Source organism: Falco rusticolus, chromosome 5 (assembly GCF_015220075.1).
Source record: "Falco rusticolus isolate bFalRus1 chromosome 5, bFalRus1.pri, whole genome shotgun sequence".
Classification (NCBI taxonomy): domain Eukaryota; kingdom Metazoa; phylum Chordata; class Aves; order Falconiformes; family Falconidae; genus Falco; species Falco rusticolus.
Genome location: NC_051191.1, coordinates 70322593 through 70343813, shown reverse-complemented (window position 1 = coordinate 70343813; position 21221 = coordinate 70322593). Strand labels below are relative to the sequence as shown.

At 41.7% G+C, this 21221-nt stretch overlaps 1 protein-coding gene across 1 annotated transcript in view; it reads right to left on the bottom strand.

The window, feature by feature from the left end:
* Positions 1-2110: 2110 nt before the first annotated feature.
* Positions 2111-21221, bottom strand: part of PTPRO (protein tyrosine phosphatase receptor type O) — a 155424-nt gene continuing 136313 nt past the window's right edge. Inside the window, exons 18-27 of the mRNA XM_037388204.1 lie at positions 19822-19857; positions 18233-18314; positions 17136-17226; positions 16552-16628; positions 14054-14188; positions 12927-13049; positions 11245-11399; positions 8598-8733; positions 6110-6230; positions 2111-4984 (exon numbers count right to left, since the gene is read on the bottom strand). Coding sequence (XP_037244101.1) covers positions 6126-6230; positions 8598-8733; positions 11245-11399; positions 12927-13049; positions 14054-14188; positions 16552-16628; positions 17136-17226; positions 18233-18314; positions 19822-19857 — 940 coding nt within the window. The 3' untranslated portion in view covers positions 2111-4984; positions 6110-6125. The remainder of the gene's footprint in view (positions 4985-6109; positions 6231-8597; positions 8734-11244; positions 11400-12926; positions 13050-14053; positions 14189-16551; positions 16629-17135; positions 17227-18232; positions 18315-19821; positions 19858-21221) is intronic.

The window sequence follows — 21221 nt, the reverse complement described above, 5'->3', positions numbered from 1 at the left end:
AAATGTCGAAAAAGCACCGTATTTGATGTGGAAAAAGGAGTCATGTTTGGTAACATAGGAACTACTTTACTATTTTGCTGTCATTGAGTTTAACTTTTCAACTGGGTAGAGGCAGAGAGTTTTATCAGTGTATATGTTCACTCAGCAGTTTTATGCTTTGTGAGTACATACCTTTTAACATCATCAAGGCACTTCTTCCCACTCATTTAGCTGGCTTGTTCCCTTGGGATGTGAAGGGGAGAGAAACCCACTGTGAAATCTCACATTTAATTCAGAAAGAACACTTCTAACCAATATTGATGCATGGAACAGTTTACTTACTTTTTAGCAATTCAAATGTAAACCAGTGCTTTGCTCAGACAAATTGTGATCTGGAATTGTGAGACTTTTATACATACTTCTATTGGTCCACACTGAGCTATATAAAAATTGGGTGGGAGGTGAGCTGAAAATAACTGCAGACTTCCACATTACTGACGTGTGCAGAAATCAATGGTTTATGGCGAAGTAGATGCCCAAAATGGTAGGATGTTCTGAAATGTGCAGAGCTCCCAGTGACTGTGAGTGTATTCATCAGTGTTATGGAAACTTGAGTTTCCCTGGAAGTGCTTTGTTGGACAGTAACATCAGTACTTTGCTAATTTACCTAAGGGAACAGACAGAAACACATGTGATGTGGATTAAGTATTTCTAATTCAGAAACCTGTAACTACCAGAATTTTTATTTTATTTTTATTGTGGGAAGTGAAGGCATTTTGTTTTCAGGTTTTTTAGGACATACACAGAAGCAGGCTATAGCTTGAATACCAGACCCTTGTTCAAGCAGGTATCTCCACTCATGTTTTTAGGCTTCATCTCATGCATAATATAAATGGGAACCCATGTTTCTGGCCAAGCTACCATTTCATAGGAGTCTGTTTTCTATGATGTTTTTCCTCAATTGTAAAGTCTGTGTAGTGTCTGAAATGTGAAACATGCAGCCCTGTCTAAGGATTGAGCCTGATTCATCAGGAGTATTTGAGGGAATAAGTCTGTGCTCAGCCTCCCACCTTCACATACAAGCAACAGCATTTATGTATAGGAAGTGCAAATGAGGGAATTTGTAAGCGTGCATTGGGTTCTGTGTTTCAATATTTTACAAACATGTTTAATTTTTACCGTGGCTGCGTTAATTTTTTGCTGATAAGTGCCTGTTTAACTGTCTTTGACTCTCCACTATCTTTCCCCGCGCCCCCCCCCCCAGTTTCTCTGTAGTTGCATGCTTAGGTTGCAACTTTGGCCTTTTACTACTTCCTCAGCATCCAGACCAAAAACAGTATCAGCACATTAGTCTGAGCTTCTACTTCTTAATAGTATTCATAGATTAGAGGAGGAGATGAAAGAAAATAGGGAGACTTCCTAGATGCTTCCTAGCCACCACTGTTGCCTGTCACAGCAGCAGCAGCAGAGTGCAAACCCCCCAAGTCCCATCCATGTCGACAGCACTAACCATGTTATCCTCTCATAAGAAATAGCTAAAAGCAACAGCTTTTGCCTGCCTGAATGAAACTATTTTTTCATACAAGTCCTCTAAAAAGTTAAAAGTGGAAAGGTGGTAGTTTGTGGTTAATGACCTGAGGGAGGGAAGGGCCATTTTGGTGTTTAAGACTATAATGTTGAATATTTATTGTCTTTAGGTGCAGGAGAAAAAAACCACACCTGAAAATGAAGTAAAGCACAAGTAAGGCTTCTCAACCTCTTCTTAATCCTTGTGTGAGGGTGGAAGGAAACAGTTCTGAAGACTCAAGTGTGTCAGGGCTCACTGCACGGGGCACGCTAGGAGCACAGCACTTTCACACATGCCTTTCTAAACTTCTTAGCTCTTCTAAAGCATGTCCTTAGGTTTACTTGTTTGATCCTTCCATGGCAGCATGCATGGCATGAGGCAACAAGGTGGAAACCTGTCCTGGTTTTGATTAATGGTCAGTCACTGTTCAGAGCTGCTTTTTCATACGTCTGGGTCAGTAGATGCTGTAAGAGCAGCAGATCAATATATAGAGCATCTATGGTGTCAGCAGAGCTATAGGCATGAAACCCACAATTCAAAAAAACTTACTACAAAACCTGAAGCTTCAGTCACCTTTACAGCTGTGATGACTTGCAAGTTTTATTTTGACAGATGCTGGAAATCATATCAACATGCAGCACAAGTCCAAAACATTGTTCTTCTGGACTTGCTTTCAAGGAGCATGACAAAGTAAACCCAAAAGTATGACACGTTGATTCAGGCTAAAAGACTCCGCATACAAATTTTCTGAACCACAGTGTCTCCCAGACTTTTTCATTGCTTTACTTATATCTTGAACTCTGGGAGAGGTGGTTTCCACCGCCCTCCCAACACAACCGTTTACTCAGGTTTTCATACTCTGTGGGGTAGGAAAAAGTATTTTTCTGAAGGAGCTTTCATTGTAATTGATTTTGTGATTAAGTAGCTATTAAAAGAAAAATACACACCTGTTACTGTGCAAATGGCATAATTTTTTGACATGCATTCAAAAACTGTCTAGTAAATTCAGGCTATTCAGGCAGCATCATTTGCAACAATGTGATTTTGGCATCTCTGCAGCAATCTTGTACCCTGTCATGTTCAGCCAAGCTTCTGTTACAGCCAGCTCACACCGTGATATTTTGTGTGCCCATGAATGTTTTAAAAGTAACCTGCTTACTTTGGTGTATGGTACAGAGTAAATGTAGACTTAATGGGCAGTGGCCAACAGGAGGGAGGAGGCAGTAGATGAGAAACCAAGAACATCTGTGGGTTGTTTTTTGTTTTCCCCTGCTAGGTCTTTAGAGGGATGTGAACATATTTCCTGAGTAAACATATAATGAAACTCTGAAATATATTTTTAAAAAAAGTATGGAGGCAAGGTCTGAACAGGCAAGTGCTCATTTATAATTCTGTCTTCTGTTCAAATTAGGCCAGACAAATCTTTGCTTTTCCTACTGAAATGGTGAGCCCTCCAGCTGGGGTGCACTGGTGAAAGAAAAGGGAAATGTGTAGCGTTGAAGCCGTTCTTGTTAGCCATCTGTTCCCTGATGACAGGGCGCTCTGCCCCTTTTGCATCCATCTCTATGCATCTTTTGTAGAAAAATTGGATCTCTGCTTTAGGACTGGGCTTAATGGAAACTGGAAGTAGTATTAGATGTATGGGAAGGGGTGGGGGCAAGTCATAATCATACTCTTTAATAATCAGAGGTAGAGTCCTGTTTCTTCAGTACCCTGCACAAGCACCTGTTTTATCTGGGGGGTTATGTTAATTCTGTGCAGTTTTACATAATATATATGGGATAGTTTGAAGGAAGTTTTCCACTGTAACCCATACAACGATGCAGCTATTAGAGTATACACCTATTTACCAGGTAGTGGAATAACTCCTTGGAAGAAAAAAAATAATGTCTGAAGAAGGTTATCAGGCTCCTGGAAGTAGCTGAGCTACCAAACTACACCCTGGTACCATGACAGGGGATAGCAGGCCCCAGGGTGAATGAATAAAAAGCATATGCGGGTGCATTTGCTGTTTTGTCGATAGTGACTTCTTCACAGGTAAGCAAAGCAATCCAGTGTGTTTACTTTCAGTTCAAGTTTGTTTTGTTTACATTGAGTACCATTGCTGCTAACTTTCAATGAAGTGACACAAAGCAACAGGTTACAAAAATGCCATCAACATCCATTCTGACAGCATCCATGTCACAATACACGATGTATCGGAATTATACAAAGACAAAAAATATATATATATAGCTAATTATTCTGACTAGAACTGAAACTGACAGAGAAAAAGAAAAGAGCCCCCCGCCCTGACCCCCAAACCCCTGCAGGAATCCATACCGACCCTTTGGCAGCCTCAACAGCAATAAAGTGATAACCAGCCCTTCACATGCCAAAACCTTGTTCTTGGAACCTCATGAATTCCTGGCTCAGATAAATAGTTACATCCACTAAAGCATTCTTTTTTTTTTTTTCTCTCTTTTCTTTTCTTTTCTATCCACCCCCTCAACCTGAATCAGCTTCATGTTTTTACAGAGGGTTAATACCAAAAATAATAAACAAATGAGGGGTATAGGCACCATAGACTGCTCAGACAGTTAAATGCTATAAGTAATGGAGTCTAAGATATCTCAGCTTGAAATTCAGCTGCCCTTTGATTAGATTCATATAAAACAAGAGCCTCATCAGTGGTGTTACTGAAAAGGTTGGCAAAAAGAGCAATCCCTCTGCTTAATTAGTAGTAGCACAGTCAAGAACTGAAACCGTCCCATCTCTCAGTGTTGGCTGCCTGCTTCATCTTCAGCCTCCATGGTTTGGATTTCTGCTCATCAGTCTGTTCCTCAGGTCTTGTGCTCCCCCCAGACCCCATGTACATCAGTGCTGTAGGAAACAGTCAAATCTATGAACCCAGCAACCCCCCACCCCCACCCCCCCTTTTCTCTTCACAATCTCCAGATTTCTTCATGTATGTTCATGCCTCGCTATTCACTAATGAGGTATTATTAGATACTAACAATGCCTGCTCTCCTATGGACGTTAGCACAGACCAGTGACACATGAAGAAGGCTCTTCAGTCAACCATTAAAAAAATATTGCACTTACTTTAACCTTAAGCCCAACCTGCACAGAAAAAATAAGAAACTTAACCAAAAGTACCAACCAAAAACCCAACACTCTGGAGCAATCTATTTTATGCACATGTAGTGTCTTTTCCTTCATGTTGCTTAGTTGAATTTGGTCCGGTATTTTAAAAAAATGTCCAGAAATTAAACAGTTCAAAGGACACCGCAGGCTTGTTAAGGCTTTGTCTCCCCAGTGCTTCAGAAAGTTAAAAGTCTCTTTCATTGTCTGTGTACTGCAAAGCAGCGGTCTCTTGTGGCAGAACAACTGGCTATTCAAACCATCAAAAGAAAAAAATCAGAAGCAAGGGAAGATGGGTGTGCTTCATGGTCTCACCTGGAACCAAACAAACAGACTGCTTTAGAAATAAAAAAGGAAATAAAGACAGTTTTTGGCATTTATTTTGACCAGCCCTCCATGCAGGCTGGGACTGCAGCCTACCAGTACAAGCAGCTGGGCTCTGGGACTCAGCTTAGATGGTAAATTACCTGAACATTAGGAAAAGTGAGGCTACTTGGGGTTCACTTTACAGGCAGGGGAATGACGTGCACAGAGGCTAATAAAGGTGCATGTGCAACACCAGAGCTACACAGCAGAGATGGCTGGTGGTGGTGCCCACAGCCCAGCTCTCCATTTGAGAAGGCAGTTTGCGTTGAAAGCCTGTAGCTTCCTGCTTCACCCAAAAGCAAATGTTGAGGTTATGGCTGCGTTCTTACTGCCACCTAATGAACTAACATTCATTAGCTTAAATAGTGGTGACATACATCCTCACAGCTCACCCTCACCAGCAAACCTCTTGGTAGGTCAGAACCATGTGTTTTACTCTGCAGCTGGGGACCAGGCTGGGTTAGCTGCATGCAAGAGGTCAGGCACTGGGGCTCGATGGAAAGGCAAGATGGTCGCTTCGCTTATGCTGGTAGTACCAGTTTGAGACCCCTCCCGTTCCCTGGTTCTAGATTTACGAAAAAAATACCCCGCTGTTTCATGTCAAAGCTTTTTGGTTACCATCTCACCCTCCAGCAGGCTCTGTTGCCACCACAGCAGTGCATCCCCAGACCTCTGCTGGCCTTGGTAACCTGGCAGTTTAAGTAACCTGAAAATGACTTAAGAAATTAAAATTCTCCCTTCCTTTAAGCTTTTTAAGGAGCATTAGGACAAGGCGCAGGGAATGGTTAGGTGGCTCACACAGTATTTCCAGATTCTCTTTCTCTTCAAATGATGAGTGAGCCAATATACTCTTACAGTGCCATGGGAAGTATAGCGGATTATTTACTGTGAGAGGCTAGAGGGATTTTCCTCACTTTCCGTATGAACATCACCTCAGAGGGGATGAGGAAAAGCCTGGAAAGCTCCAAACTGCCAGCAAAGCTCCTGGTGCAAATACCCATGATGATGGTTGCTGCAAAGCAGCCGGGATGCGCGGCTGTGGGCATGCTGCAGGGCTGGGCTTGCCTGACTTACCACCTGTGACTCTGAACTAGGACTTGCTGACGTTCTCATATATGACATCACTGATGCAGAACTGCTGCTTCTTCTTCTGCCACATCAGTTGCACACACTGGTGAATAAAAATGTATTGTTCCTGGAAGAAAAGATGAAAGGAGTGGGCATTTTTACACCTCAGAAAGCATGACAAAAACCCACACAGCGAAGCAGTTTGATAGGTCACAGTAACAGCCTGCGCAGCTTCTCCATCTCTCCCTCCTCAGCCCATCACAATGTACAGTGAGTTGTCAGTGCCCAAAGTAAGAGCCTGCAATTGTTACAGAGAGCAGCTGGGGAAGCATGAAATCCACCTGAGCTGCCCTGACATCATAATCACTTATTAATAACCTGAATGACACAGGGAGATAAAAATAGGATAGGACAGCATGGGATAGCATAGGATAGTTCTGTTGGATCTGAGCTTAAGCGGGTCTATTATATATTGCCTGAAAAAGAATTAATTCCCAGAAAGGTACCTGAATGCTTTATGTGCAACAACTTGCATCCGTACCACATATGCATCTGAACTATTTAATGAACCTCCTGTTCCTTAGCGCTTGACTTCTTTACCAATAAAAAGCTGAAACCTGATTTTGTTCACAGAGCAGCTAATTATTTGGGGAGTTATTACCCTCTGTGCAAAGGACACTGTTAGTCAGTTGGGTCAATCACATGCACCATTCTCTTTGTGGACAGGTTTTTGTGCAACAAGACTGAGGTTACCTTTGGGGTAGCTTTTGGTTATAGACTGGCTTTTCCAAGCATTCTCAATATACAGATTAAACACTGTAATTTAATAATAACCTTAACTGATGACTTTTAGATTTCAAAGACAGAAGGCAAACAGGCAAACCCTGGTGACTCCTTACACTAAGCTTTATGTGCAGTAAGCACAGGAAGCAACTGGATCTCGGGCAAAAACAACTGTCCCAAAACAACTGTCCCAAAACCTGAGTGTGGATTTCAGCCCAGTGGTCCCCCAGTGGTCTGCTGATGCCAGGAGATATCAATATGAGTTTGAAGCATGCTTCAGACCACAGAAATGCCTGGATTTCCTCACACCCACTAATCTAGAGCAACTGGTTTCAAATCAGGGTATTCTCCAATCTAGCCCCCTTTTTGGGCTTGTGCCATTTGTTTTTTTAAATGGCTCAACAGGACTGCCAAGTTTCCAATGTACGAGGCAACATGAACACAGGTTTGCTGTGTGTGGTTTCAGGTTTTGTAAGCAAAGCCTTTTCGGTGGCCTTTGTGCCCGAGTGTCAGTGCAACCTGGTGACCTCTGCAGCCAGGCTCGGCCATTGCCTGGAGCAGCAGCTCAGCCACCACCAAAGTCCAGCCCTTGGCATCAGCCCCTGGCAGGCAATGAGTTTGTATGTGAAAAAAACCCAAACATTAAAAAATAAAAATCACATCACGTCTGGAGTAGTAATGCAGTTGCAGCTGAAAATGACCATCAATATTTGTTTATCTGGTGTTTACATAATGATCTGCCTTTGGATAAATATAGCAAATTGTGATGGAAAGTGACAAGTTTGATAGGAATGAACCAAAGTGGTCTGAGAATAATGACTTTTTTTCCTTTCCAGATGCTAGCTGTTCTCACTGCAGGTTTTCTTTCTCCTCTCTTCTCCCTGCTAAATCTTCTCTGCTTTGCTCTAGATTCAGCAATCCTTGGCAACAAATTATCTGCCAGACCTAGCCTGCAAAGTGATGGTAGCACTTCCAACTGTATGGAGGTTACCAGCTTATACTGTGTCTAACCAGGGAAGAGTACAATAGGTGTGAAATCTTTACCTCAATTAATAAAGGAAACTGGGAAGGTTTCAGATGCATAAAAGCTTCTGCTTTGGAAAAAGAGTTTGCCATTTTTTCCCATTATATATACACTGACATCATGACTATTGTTCTGATATTTGCCTTAAAAACAGAAGAAGAACTAACCAGTAGACATCTGGGCAGGGAGAAGGGCAAGGAGGGTATCTGGCAGACTCACAATCCTTTTGTTTGTTTTGCTTGTTATTTGTATTACCATTGTGTAACTGAGTTTGTGCGCTTGGCCAGATGATACTCTCTTGAACAAGCCTGAATGGCTGTCCAATACTGATATCATTTCATGAGCCATTAATCCCCTCGCAAGCTCAATTCTTTTCAAAATGGTTTGAGAATTTCATATGTTAATCTCTTCTAATGCATTTTTTGCATATTAATTTCACAGAAGGGGAGGATAACTCATCCCCTCTGGAAGACATCAGTCAGATTGTAGATACATTATCAGACCCACCTAAGCAGCAGATGAATAACGTGACAATATTACAGTGAAGATGAAAATGTAATTGTGTCTATTCATAGCTATTTTGTTAAATGTTTGGGGGAGCAACAGTCATTGGACATGAACACGCTACAGAGGGGTATGAAATAGATCCAGTGATACATTGGCAAAGTTGGAGTGAGCAGATCTTACCTCTGTCTGCACCATGGACATTCTGTAGGACCGCATGTCAGACACCAGGCCCAATATATCTACGAACTCATGATCACGAATGTGCTGTAAGAGCCGATCCAGGGCTATGAAGGTTCCTGTTCGTCCTACTCCAGCACTGCAAGACACAGAGACGTGCACCTCATTTCGAGCTTTTCTGATGGGGACACACAGGAGTATCAGTGGTACTGCAAAAAGCAGTCCTGCAGCTGTGATAATCAGATGCAGCTAATCTGAGGTCAGGCAGGTTGGTTCATCTGTAGTATTTAATGCTGCACAACCATTCATCCATTGCTTCAGCAGAATGTGTGGAGTGGATGGCTCTGCAATTATTTCACTTTCCTATACTCTCTTCATTCACTCGCATGCAGAGTGTGCATGCACACCCCTATCCGCCCCTAGCTGTCAGCTCTTCCAATTTCACTGCACTCCCCAAAGGCTTCTGAGACATCTCTAACCGCCGGGTCTGTAACTGCAGAGACCTGCTTGGCAATGATTCCTGCACACAGGCAGCTGGGGTTGAACTTGAACAACTCAGCTCCACAGCTCTCCACTCTGCAAAGCTCTTGGCTTTGCAAAGGCACTGTGCTACTGCAGCTCATCCTCAAAGAACAAACCACCCAGGAAAGTCCACGCACCAGGACTTCTACCTTGGGAGCATGAGACAGAAATAGTCAGCAACCACTCAGTTTACAAATCTTCATCCCCCCACAAAGGGAAGCTTAGTGACTAGAGAAAAAGACACACTGTTTTGATTTAGAGATTCTTACACGTGTATGATCCTTTGCATTGTGATTTCACATGTAAAGTTTAAGTCTGCTTTCATTATGATTGTGATTTTAGAGGTTTTTTATAGAGTTTCATATAGCGTCCCAACACCATACCTACCACTAAGGATAGAAGTACGTGTCAGCAAAAGTTCATTCTGCTGTATTGTCATATTTTTCAGAAAAGCCTTAAAACTACTTGCAATAGAGTTCAACAGTTCATCTCAACACAGTTCAACATAACTGTCATGAAACAGTTTCTGCTTGTTTAACAGAACTGTCAATATCTCAAATGAGATTAAGACAATCTGATCTATTTATTTGACAGATTGATTAACTGATAAATTCATTCTGTGCCTTCTTTAATATTTGAGAACAATTGCTGTAGGAATTATCAATACATTCTTTCTCTCCCCTTTCCGCTAATTTTACAGTGTTGCTACTTTTAATCTATGTGGTCTAAGACATACAGTATACTCTAAAAATACCATCTGAAAATATCTCTCTGCTGCTAGAAGCATCCTAATTAAAAAGAAAATACTACAGTTGTTACTCAACTCTCTGCTACCTGGTCCCATTCCTTCCCAGAACAATTAAATGCTATATAAGGTTTTGATTTCACAACACTGCATATCTCTTCCCTGGCTTAATAGCACCTTTCATGATATTAGGACTCCCACAACAATATGCCCTATGAATTTCTCCATGAAGTTACGGGGGAGGGCTACAGGATTTGCTGCATTTACAAATACTGTTGTTGTTTTGCATTCTGATAGAACATTAAGTGCCATATCTGGAAACTAGAAATGATATTGCTGTAAAGGACTGTCTTCTGGGAAGGAGCTCTCAGAAGTGTGCAAAGTGGTGGCAAGAGACAGTCCGTGCTGACCATCACATCAGCACCAAGAAAGACAGAGCTGGAGGGTGCTGACACATTGTGCAGCAGCGTAACTGCTGCCTCTAGGGTGGGTGATGCAGGGTTGGCTGAGATTAATTTTATGAAGCCTTGACTTCTATAAGGAGTAAGTCACCATAACGTACATGTATTCATCCATTGCAAAGCAGCTACTTATGTATTTCTGAGAAATCTGTTGTGAGTAGTTCTTGCACATGGAGTCATAAGGAGGTTTGAAGTCAGTTGGGAGAATTGCATCAGAAACCAAACTGCTATGATGTCATCACTAACATGGCAGCTGTCCCCAGAGAGGCCAAGTAAGTGATCGTCTTAATAAAAGGCCAGATGATGCACAAGAGATAAATCTGACAGTATATAAAACAACCTTTCTCAAGGAAAAAAAAAAAGAAAAAGAAAAAAAAAAAGAGAAAAAGAGAAAAAGAGAAAGAGAAAGCCATATAACTGTTAGCAGGGGATACAGGTACTACTCTTAGCACAGGATAGTGCTCTTCACATCACCTTCTGAATGTACAGAAAGTCAAAAAGCCAAATAACCAGAGGGGGAGGATCTGCACAGCCACACAGATCTGCAGGAAGCAGCACGCTGTGGCAGGCTGCTGGCCCGGCTGCACCATCCGTATCACAAAGGGGTGGAAATGAAAGAGCAGGGGCAGGCTCTCAGCCGGTGTAAATCAGGGTTGCCTGCTTCACCTTCTGAAGCCTTTTCTTGATAACATCCAAAGAGATGACCCTCCTCTGGAAAGAAATGTCTTGGTGTCTGTGGATGCAGGCTGAAATCCCAGCCCCATGGTACTCAAAGTGGGGGACCAATCCTTTACCCTTAACACCAGAAAGAACCATCTCCAGCTAACAGGTAAGCAGAACCTCAACATCTCACCTTCGAACAGTTTTCCAACATATTTAGTAAGTTACATCCTTTCATTCCCCATTTCCTCGAACCATTTACCTGCAGTGTATGATCATGGGGCCTTTACTCTTTGCTGATTTCTGCCTGGCCATCTGTACAAACTGAAGGATGCTTTCGGCAGCGTTGGTTGTGGGGACACCATGATCTGGCCAGGCAGTGTAGTTAAAATGCATCACGTCTTGCACCTCATCAGCCTAACAGGAGAAGCAGAACAGCAGCATGTTCACAGGGGTTTAACAGTGCAGTTAACGCTCAGAATTTTTTCTGTCATTTTGTAGTGTGTTTTTTCTCCCCACATACAGCCTAAGAAAGTAAAGTCAGCCAAAAACGTAGCAAAGAATTTACATGCCAGTTGATTAAAAAGAGGAGGTGGTACCAAGCCGTCATTATCAAAAGAGCATGAATTCTTGTTTCTGGGTTCAGGATTTGGTTTTTTGCCTTTTTTCCTCATGGTGGTTCAATTTTACTTTCCTTTTAAATCAAGAACTGTTGCCTTTTTCACGTTTAGGCTTTCTTCCTCTTTCTATTCCATTCCCCTTTTCCTCATTTTGCTACAGATAAATAACAACACTGCTGACAAACAAACAACCAAGACAGGACTCTTGAGAGTTTTTCTTTTCAAGTTTCAAAGGAAAAAAAATACCAAAAGGGAAGAAAAAAATCATTACAGGGGCAAATATTTAGAAAAATACCCACTTTTATGAAAAGCATTTATAATGCTAAAAACTCTAGCGGCTTCAGGTGAAATAAGATCCTCAACACAACACATTTTGCTTTTGAGACTGAAAGAAATTCAAAACATAGGGAGGGGTGGGGGCTGTCATCACCAAACCCCATGGCAAGCAATGCCTTCAGTTTTGCCATTCTTGGTCAGGCCAAACACCCCTGCTGCAGTAACCTTTCACGAGTCACAGACAACAGCATATCCTTAGGCAAAGGATATAAAAAAATGAGATCAGTACAAAAGACCCTGAAGCAGCTGCCCTGGCTTTGGTAAAGGACAGCGTACCTGAACTGCAGTCTTGTCATTATTTTCAATAGACACCAAGAGCCCAACACTTTGTTTTTTATGTGTTTATCCCCCTGCCTGCACCTTGTGCACACTTTGCAACACAGTGAGGCACGGCGGGGCAGGGCTAAGGTCCTGGGCCAATGTCCGTGGGCTTAGCACACAGCATTTTACCTGTCCCCTCAATATCGCTAACCTTTCCTTCCTGAGCTGGTGCTGACAACAATTTGGTGCAGGAAATAAAGCTGGAAAGAAATGCCTAAAAATCTGAACAGCTTTAATTTGGAAATTGCATGCTCTCACGTGTGTTTCAATATACTATAAGAATATCTGATTACTGCAAAATGGCCCATTTGAAAAATGTTTTCCATTTCTACATTGGTACTTTCAAGGTTTTAATAACTTATAGGAAGAAGATAAGCCTGAGATGAAGAAAAGAAGTTTACACATTTATTGTCACCATTGGAACCACAGATATGTCCAGAGTTCTGGTAGTACTTTTGTTTCAGTCTTGCACTTTGCTGAGAAATTCCCAGATACAGCAAGCAATTTTAGGGGAAAGTTGTGATTTATTCATTTGCCTGTGTGGAGTTAGGTTAAGGTAATCAATCTCTCTCTTTGGTGTTTTCCACTGAATGCCAGAAATGCACAAAAGTTTGGACCAAAATTACTTCCACCCTTTTAGCAGGGCCATGCAAAATGTTTCACTTACATAGCTAATTCGGAAATTCCTATAAACCCAGTCTGTGTGCTCCTCCTCGGACAGCATCTCCACTGTGATGTCCCCATATGCAATAGGATCTTCCGTAAATGGCCAGTAATGATCACATTTCACCTGAAAGGGAAATAAATACATACATATTGGTATTTATATAAATACATATACGTGTGCATATACAAAAAAAGCACAATCAAAAGTATACTGACCGTCAGTTTTGGAAATGTCTACAACACTATTTACTTGATACTGCAATAAGAGGTAATATATCCTGCAGTGACTTTCAGCCCTTTTTTCATCCCTACTTGTGTAACTGTGTACATAAACTATACATTGGTTTTCTGAAGGGTAACATTAGTATAGTGAAGAATGGAAACACATAATGTCTTTGGAGATTGTTGCTTTTCCTAATAGAATAGGCCTAAAAGGAACAAAACATGGGGAACAAGAATATATGCATGAAAAAAAAATATTCCAAAGATTTCTATTATAACGTCAAGGAAAATGTAAAGTGTAACACTTGTGTTTTATTATTATTTAAACCTAAAAGCACAGAATCACAGAATGGTTGAGGTTGGAAAGGACTTCTGGATGTCATCTTCTCCAACTCCCCCTGCTCAAGCAAGGCTACCTAGAGCAGGCTGCCCAGAACCATGTCCAGACGGCTTTTGAGTTATCTCCAAGGCTGGAGACTCCACAACCTCTGGGCAACTTGTGCCAGTGCTGTCACCCTCACAGTAAAACAAGGGTTTTCTGACTTCAGATGGAATTTATTGTGGTTCAGTTTGTACCTATTACCTCCTGTCCAGTCACTGGGCACCACTGAGGAGGCCCTTGTCTCCATTCCCTCCCATCAGGTATTTATACACAGTGACAAGATCCTGTGAGCCTTCTCTTTTTCAGGCTGAAGAGTCCCAACTCTCAGCCTCTTCCCATGTGAAAGATGCTCCAGTCCCCTAATCATCCCAAAATGCCTGCCATTAAGTAAAGGAAGTGCCATTCCAGGTCTGGTTATGATGCTGCCTTGTGATCAGCAAACAATATAAAGAAATTCACTCATAAGAAAATAGATGTTCTCAGAGTAGTTTCTTTTATACTATGTGCAAGACTTTGCTACATACCCTTCTTTTCTCATTACACTGAGTAAGCATAACAATAATCTGCGATTTTTGCTGGAGAACCATCTTCCAAAAATCATTCCTAGTTTCTGGCAGTGGTCCTTGAGTTGCAATGTACTCCTGGGGTGAATTATATCCCTAGGAAATAAACAGACAGGTGCTGTTTACCAACACAATTACTGCTTCAGAACACATGGTTTTCTCTGACATACATATTGTCTAGCTTGCTCAAGTTCAATTTGTACTTCTAAAAGAGATTCCTAATACAAAGAAATGACTTCATGATTTTTTGTATTTATTTTGAGATTACAACCTTTGCCAGTTTTTGATGCTCCCAAAGTGTAAGCAATCTAGAAGGACAGAAAATGAAGCTGTTACTATACAAATCTTCTGCCCAGAGAGCAGGAAAGGCAACATTAGAAAAACAAGTAATGAGAATCCTAAATCAAAGTTCCAGCTTCTTCCAGATTTCATAATTTAAGGGTTTGTTTAGTTATAGACATAAAACCAATTGCAGATGCTTAGACTGCTCATCCCAAGCAGTGCCTGTGGTGATTTTCAGTCACTGATGTAAATGAAAGGTAGCAATGAACAGTATTATTTGCATGTGTTTTTCATAAGAACATGTATTAGTAAAATATTAATTAGAAGTCTGCTTAAAATAATAGAGAATATGCTGAGCCAATGCCCTTAGCAGATTATCATTGCTATGTTTTGTTGAAGATCAGCTGCTTTATATCCATGTATTCCTTCTCCTATCCATGTCCAAAGACTCCTTCCCCTCTCCAAAACCAAAAGACCATTATATAAAGACTATAATAACAGATCCACAGATTGCCCAGAATGTCCATTTTGGCATCTGCTACAACCATATTTGCTGAGAATGTACAAGCAAAACCACATTTGGAAAGTTATTTGATATTCCTAATAAGAGCAAAAGACGCATCCAACACACAGCATGATCCCATGTAAACTGGGCGATTCCTGTGCCACTACAGTATGTGGATTGTAAAACTATTTGTGATTTGGGAGCACTTTCCATAAATGACCTCCTCAGACATCTCTAAAAGTCAGCTCAAGCTGAGTTTTCGCACTAGACAGAATTTGCTGTTTGTTTTTCTGCATGGGCTATGCCTGACCTAAGTGTCAAATCTTGATGATCACAGAGACACAGATCACCACGAGTATCTGTGTTAGGAGGCAGGTACTCAGCGGAGAAGCAACTGTCAAGAAAAGCCAAGCATTAAGATGACACGTCTGTCCCAGTTTCTATGGCCAGCATTACGCTGTAAGTACAACTAAAGAGATGTAAACTATAAAAAGCAGAACTGAGCAATCCAAAAAGGACTGCTACATAAAATCCTATTATCCATAATCCCATGTCATAGAAGTTTGTCATAAAAGTTTCTTGGGTTGTGAATGGTGCTTTTGAATGCTGGAGCATTTGTCTTTCGTGATTTGCTGCAAGCTCAGGCACTTGCAGCTTGAGCATTTAGGTTCATGCTCTTGACACATAGAAACTAAGAAGAGGCAACATGCTCAGCAGTACGTGCACGGGCAGTGCCACAGTGACAAAGAAGTGGTTTCGCTGACTCATCTGAGGGCTCCTCCCTTTTCCATAACGCCGATTCAGCTCTCTCCAGCACAGCTGGGACTGGCTCTGTCTTCTGTTCACGGCAAGGGTGCAGAAATGCTCATCTGACTGTGGTGCCCAAGTGAAAGGTGTTTTTCTAAATGAGCGGTCCAGCCGTCCATCCAGAGTGACCCCGTGGACCTTGCTCTCCCTAACACAGCTTTACACCAAGCCACAGCAAGGGGGGATAACAGAGGGGCAAGCCTTTGTGGCAGTGGCAGGGATAAGCCTAAGTGATTGCACAAGCTAAGGCGAGACTGGAAAGAGCTGACAAGGTTTTAGCCCACCCCCAGCTTCAGACTGACTGCAGCTCTGTGTATACATTAATTATCCTAAAACTCTGAGTGCTACTCCCTGGTGAACGGCTGCTCCATGCCAGGCAGAGGGAGGCACACCGGGAGCACGGGAGACGAGGCAGAAAGCAGAAGCTCTCTCCACGCACCATCTGGGCTGTGTGCATTTTGTCAGTTGTGGAGCATCTGTCCTTTTTCCATGTGCTGTAGAAACCTAGAAAAGTTTCTTATTTAAAAGTTTATGTTTTTCCTAGCGGTCTTAAAAAGCCACTGAACCACTTAACATTTCCTCACCACTTCCCTACGAGTCCAACCTAAGTTTCACGAAGTTTCACAGCTCACCCAGTGTTACTGCGGCAAAATTTGCCAATAATCGTCCCTCTCTGCTCCCTTTTCTTTTTTTCTTTTGGGTGGCTGCTGAAAAGCATGGTTCACTGTAGGCAAAATACTGGAAGTTGAAGGAGATGCTGAGAATCTGACTGAGCTTCCTGAAGATGTTGTGCTATTTGGAGGTGACACTCTCTAACTCCTGTGCAGGACCCTGTTCTTTACACTGACCGAGTCCCTGTACTCACAGGGATGTAGTTGGCATTAATGTAGTCAGATCCCTCTTCTTCATTCATTGAAACTAACCGGACACGACTAAAATCATCTGTAAAAGAAAAAAAAAAGAATTGTCTCTCAAACAATGAATTCTTCTCCAACTAGGCAAAATTAAAATTAATCTTATAAAACCTGGAAAAAAATCTATTAAAAAAAACCAGAAAATGCTCACATTTACTAACAGAGAGCGATGTCTGCTTCAGTAAATACTACAGGGATGCACTATCATTACTGTTCTGCAAAATACAGTCTCCAACTGCCATCCCTTTGGGCTCCCCGAGGTTTCATTAAAATCATAAGAGAAATATAGTAACACTACTCAGTAGTAGAAATGACCTTGTGTTTCACATCTCCAAACTCCTGTCTTGATAAACATCCCCAGAAAGCTACGTCTCTTCAAAGCTAACAAAGCCCATCTATTGCCTGGTTCTCTCTAAGGGCAAGTTTTAGAACAGGCTTTTGTCACTCAAAAAATGTCCTGATTCTCCAGTTCTCTTATTAAAACTCTTCATCCCCTCTCGAGGGACTAGCAGGAGCCTGGATGTATTGTACTTACATGGCAGGATATTTGTGTAGCGATTTTTACAGCGATTCATGGGAAGATCAGCAGCAAAGTGGGGTATGTCAAGCCCAATCAGTTTTAACTCCTAGGGTAACGGAAAGAAAGACACCAAGGTCAAACTCACAAACACTCAAAAAATAATTCTTTGTGAAGTGATTATTTGTGGCAGGTACCAGACTGAAAATGTTCATAAATCATGTTGTAAACTGACAGCAGGATTACACTGACTTTCCTTATCTGATGCCTCTGAGTCTGGCTCCAAACAGCTAGAGATGCTGCCAACGCACTGCTGCCATCCCAGGCTGTGACTGCAGACTGCTCCTCTCTACCTGCACTTAATTAGCCATTAATGGTGTCAGACTAGGGGGTTGAGAAGTTATTTCTGCAGTGGTCATCCACCCCACTTAAAGTGTTTTCTTCAAGTCCTCAAGTGGCTTTTTAACTTGATACCAGGGAATGCTTGGAAGATCTTCAGTAGCTTCATCAACTTCAGTAGCTACATCTAATATAGGACGCATCAGAGGACTTGTCACTGGCAGGAAGGGAACTTGTCAGCCACCCAAAATGGTGGTAACACCCTGACAGTCCTCCCCACTCCCTTTTCACGTTTAAATCTTTGGGAGTTAGCCCTAGGACAGGAGCTTTTTATTTTTATGCTACTAAACTGACTTTAAATTCTGGGTAATTAAGAGAATGTACCTGAACTGGTCTTAGAGAGACCTCCTTGCTCTTAAAGAGATTTCTGACATTACTTTCTCATTCCAGTGCTTCCCTTCAAATTAAGGGCACTAAATAAATAAAGACATTAAAATCCTGAATTCTATTCAGGCTGCCAACTTGTCCTAAAGGAAATGTGTTGGCCTCACAATTATCTTGGACCAAATGTGATGAGCCACTCCAATCAGCTTACTAAATGCACTCTTCAATACCACCAAGGTCCACTTTCAAATGCTGCAGAACTGGAAGTGAAGCTGACCCGCCTAGCAACAGCACACATTAAACAACAGAGAGCACAGGAACACACCACACAAATCTAACATCTGGAAAAAGCTGATGGCAGCTAGGAGAGGACAGAATCCCCACAGATATACCTCAAATTGCAGAGAAAATTTATAATCTGAATCTTTGGCCATATCCTTGATGTATCCATCAAAATCATCCAACTGGACGGGGCTTTAAAAGAAAAACACACAGAAATTAATAACAACGTTTTCAGTACATTTTATTTCTAATTTCCCCCAGAATACTATCAAGTCATGAATATGTATTTGCAACTGTTAATGCTAGAAAGCAACAATAAAGAGGAAAAAAAATTCTTGTGGTTCAGTGCCACCAAATGGTGGGCACACTGCTCATTACCTGCATCATACCAAAAAAAAGCACCAGAACAGCTGAGAGCGCCGACCCCTCTGGGTGAGCTCAGTGCTGCAGCTGCTGGTGCTGATGATCATAAGCGCCCTGGTTTGGGGGGGCTGGAGTTGTCCTGCCTGAGGGAAACCACTGGCCTGAGGCAAGGGGAGTGGCCCATGCACCCTTCCTACGATTCCCTGGCCCCTGAACTGCTTTTGCAGGTGGGTACACCCCCAAGGCACAGGTGGCACTGCGGTAAGTGGTGATCCAGCATGCTGTCACAGACCCACTCCCAGTACCGTTCCACCAGCCTGTTTCTGGTGCCAGCGCAGCTGGCTGCTTCATTTGAGTTGCCTCTTGTGCCATGTGAAGTGTTGCTTACAGGCATTTTCACATCTGGCAGAGACTTTTAAAACTCATCTGAGCTTTGCTCATGCAGGAAAAACGATTTCTTATTTAGGTTTTGATTTTTGCTAGAAGGCCCACTGAAAAAAGTCCCCTAAACCAGCATTTTGGATGCCACTGCTGTGACTGCTTCTCTGCTGGCTTTGAGAACTACACACATTTGTCATTAGAGGTCAAATTCTCCTCCCAGATGGTGTCTAAAAAAAATGGCATATAACTATACAAAACCACGCAGAGAGCTTCAGCAGGTATACAGCAGCCTTGATTTAGCGACTCCCATCATTCTACACACCATGTCACCAGACAAGAGTCTGTCTATTAGTACAGGCACCGTCTCGCAACACAACAGAGAAATAATTAGACTAACACTCTGAATAACGAAACACAGGTAAACAACTTCCCTCACCTAATTATCATGCTCTAATTTACAAGCTACTGAAGCATGTACACAGTAATCTTTTAATTTACTTTGAGGCAATATGCCCAAAGGAATCTGTCTTATCACTGCTTAATTACTCCTGTTTACACGTTAGCATTAATGATCTAATGTTCTAGCAACAACCATAATGAGAGCCTCATATCAAGAGGGAAACATCACTAGAAACAAATGCATCCCAGTTTTTCACCATTTGTCATTTTTAACTAAGGATAAGCGTTGTTGGAATCACTAAGTTGGATAATTGATCATTTCCCCAATGACTAATTCTCCATCAGTAAGGAGCTGTTTTACCACAACCTATCTGCTGAGAAGAATTGCTTTTGTCCAATTATTGTTTGTTTTCTGCCTTCAGATATCTCTCTCAGGATGTGTTTATCAACAAGTTTTCTACATCTGTAACTGCGATATCACTATATCATGTATTCCATAGTGCATGTTTAGGCTAAGGTGATATATATATTTTTAGGCATCAAAGAAGTTACATACTTGGTCAGCTTTCTCTTCTTTAACCCATTTTTACTCCTGTTAAAAAAAAAAAAAAAAGAAAGATGTGTTTTTCATTCATTAAACTATTGCATAGTCTTTACTCAAAGTTAGCACTGATTTAAGAACGTATTGTTTTCTGGTCACCATCATACCCAGGATGAGATTGGTGACAGCATCTTGGACATTTTTAAATTGACACCCATGGGATGCATTTTACATTCTGCAGCTCTGAGAACAACCTGCCTGTGAAAGGAAAAACCTGTGCCCAGCACAAGCAATGGGGCCTTTACAAATCCTGACCCAACAGTGCCGTTGGCTTCAGGTGCGCTGGGGCTGAGTCCCCAGGGCCCGAGCCCGGCAGGGGGCTGTGCTGCTGCAAGGGATGGGATGGGGCACCACACTGTCCCCAGGGCTGCTCCGCTCCAGCTCTAGTGGGCTGGGAAACCAGGTGCCAACACTAGAGAGCAACTGGGAATGAGAAGCATCTGCTGGATAAAAGGAGAAGACCACAATTTGAAAATTCAAGCAAGGGTGAAGAAAAAAAGAAAGGGCCTGAACACTATTTCTCACCCGTTTCATAACCTGCTTATGAAGATCAATGAAGACAGTGGCAAATACCCTACTGACTTCAGCAGGAGTCAAGCTTAAACCTTAGATAATTTTAATTGACTTTTAACAGCCAGAGATAATTATGCCAGTCATGCAATACACTGTCTTCACATGATTTATAAGCGATATAATTCACTAGTGACAGTTGTGAGCGAGCTTATGAGCGTGTTAAGCAGTATAACCCATTAAGATATGGGCTTCAGAACTGGACTATGCTACCTACCACTATGTGTTTTTTTTGGATCGGGGGTGTATTCATTTTGTTGCCGCCACAAAAAAGTTAGGCAATCGATCAAGTTAAATGCACAAAGTTGTCACCCTGGAATAATTTAGCTAGAGGTCTGAAAACACTCATCCTCTCTGTTAAACCAGCCACAGACTACACATAGATTCTTTCCTACTCAGAAAGGATTTTAGTAGTGTCATTTTTTTCTTCCCAGGCATTCAACAATATCTGTTAATTCGTCACATTATAATGATGTTATTTTTAATTTCACTATATTAAAATGATTTCTAAATAACTTGGGTCACAGCTTCAATTAGTAAATTAAAGGTGAAGCTTTAATTTCAAAACAATGAAAATATACAGAAAGAAATATTTAAAAGTGGAATATTTTTACTTCTCTACCCTGATAAGTTTAGAAGTGAAATAATAATAAAAAAACTTCATTTCAAAATGAAGTTTTAAAAATTATTCAGTTTTTGGAGCAGCCACAACCTGTATAATTTTCCTATTTTGTCAAGGTACATTTCCATTTAGATATAGAGCTTTGCCTGCAGACCTAACAGCT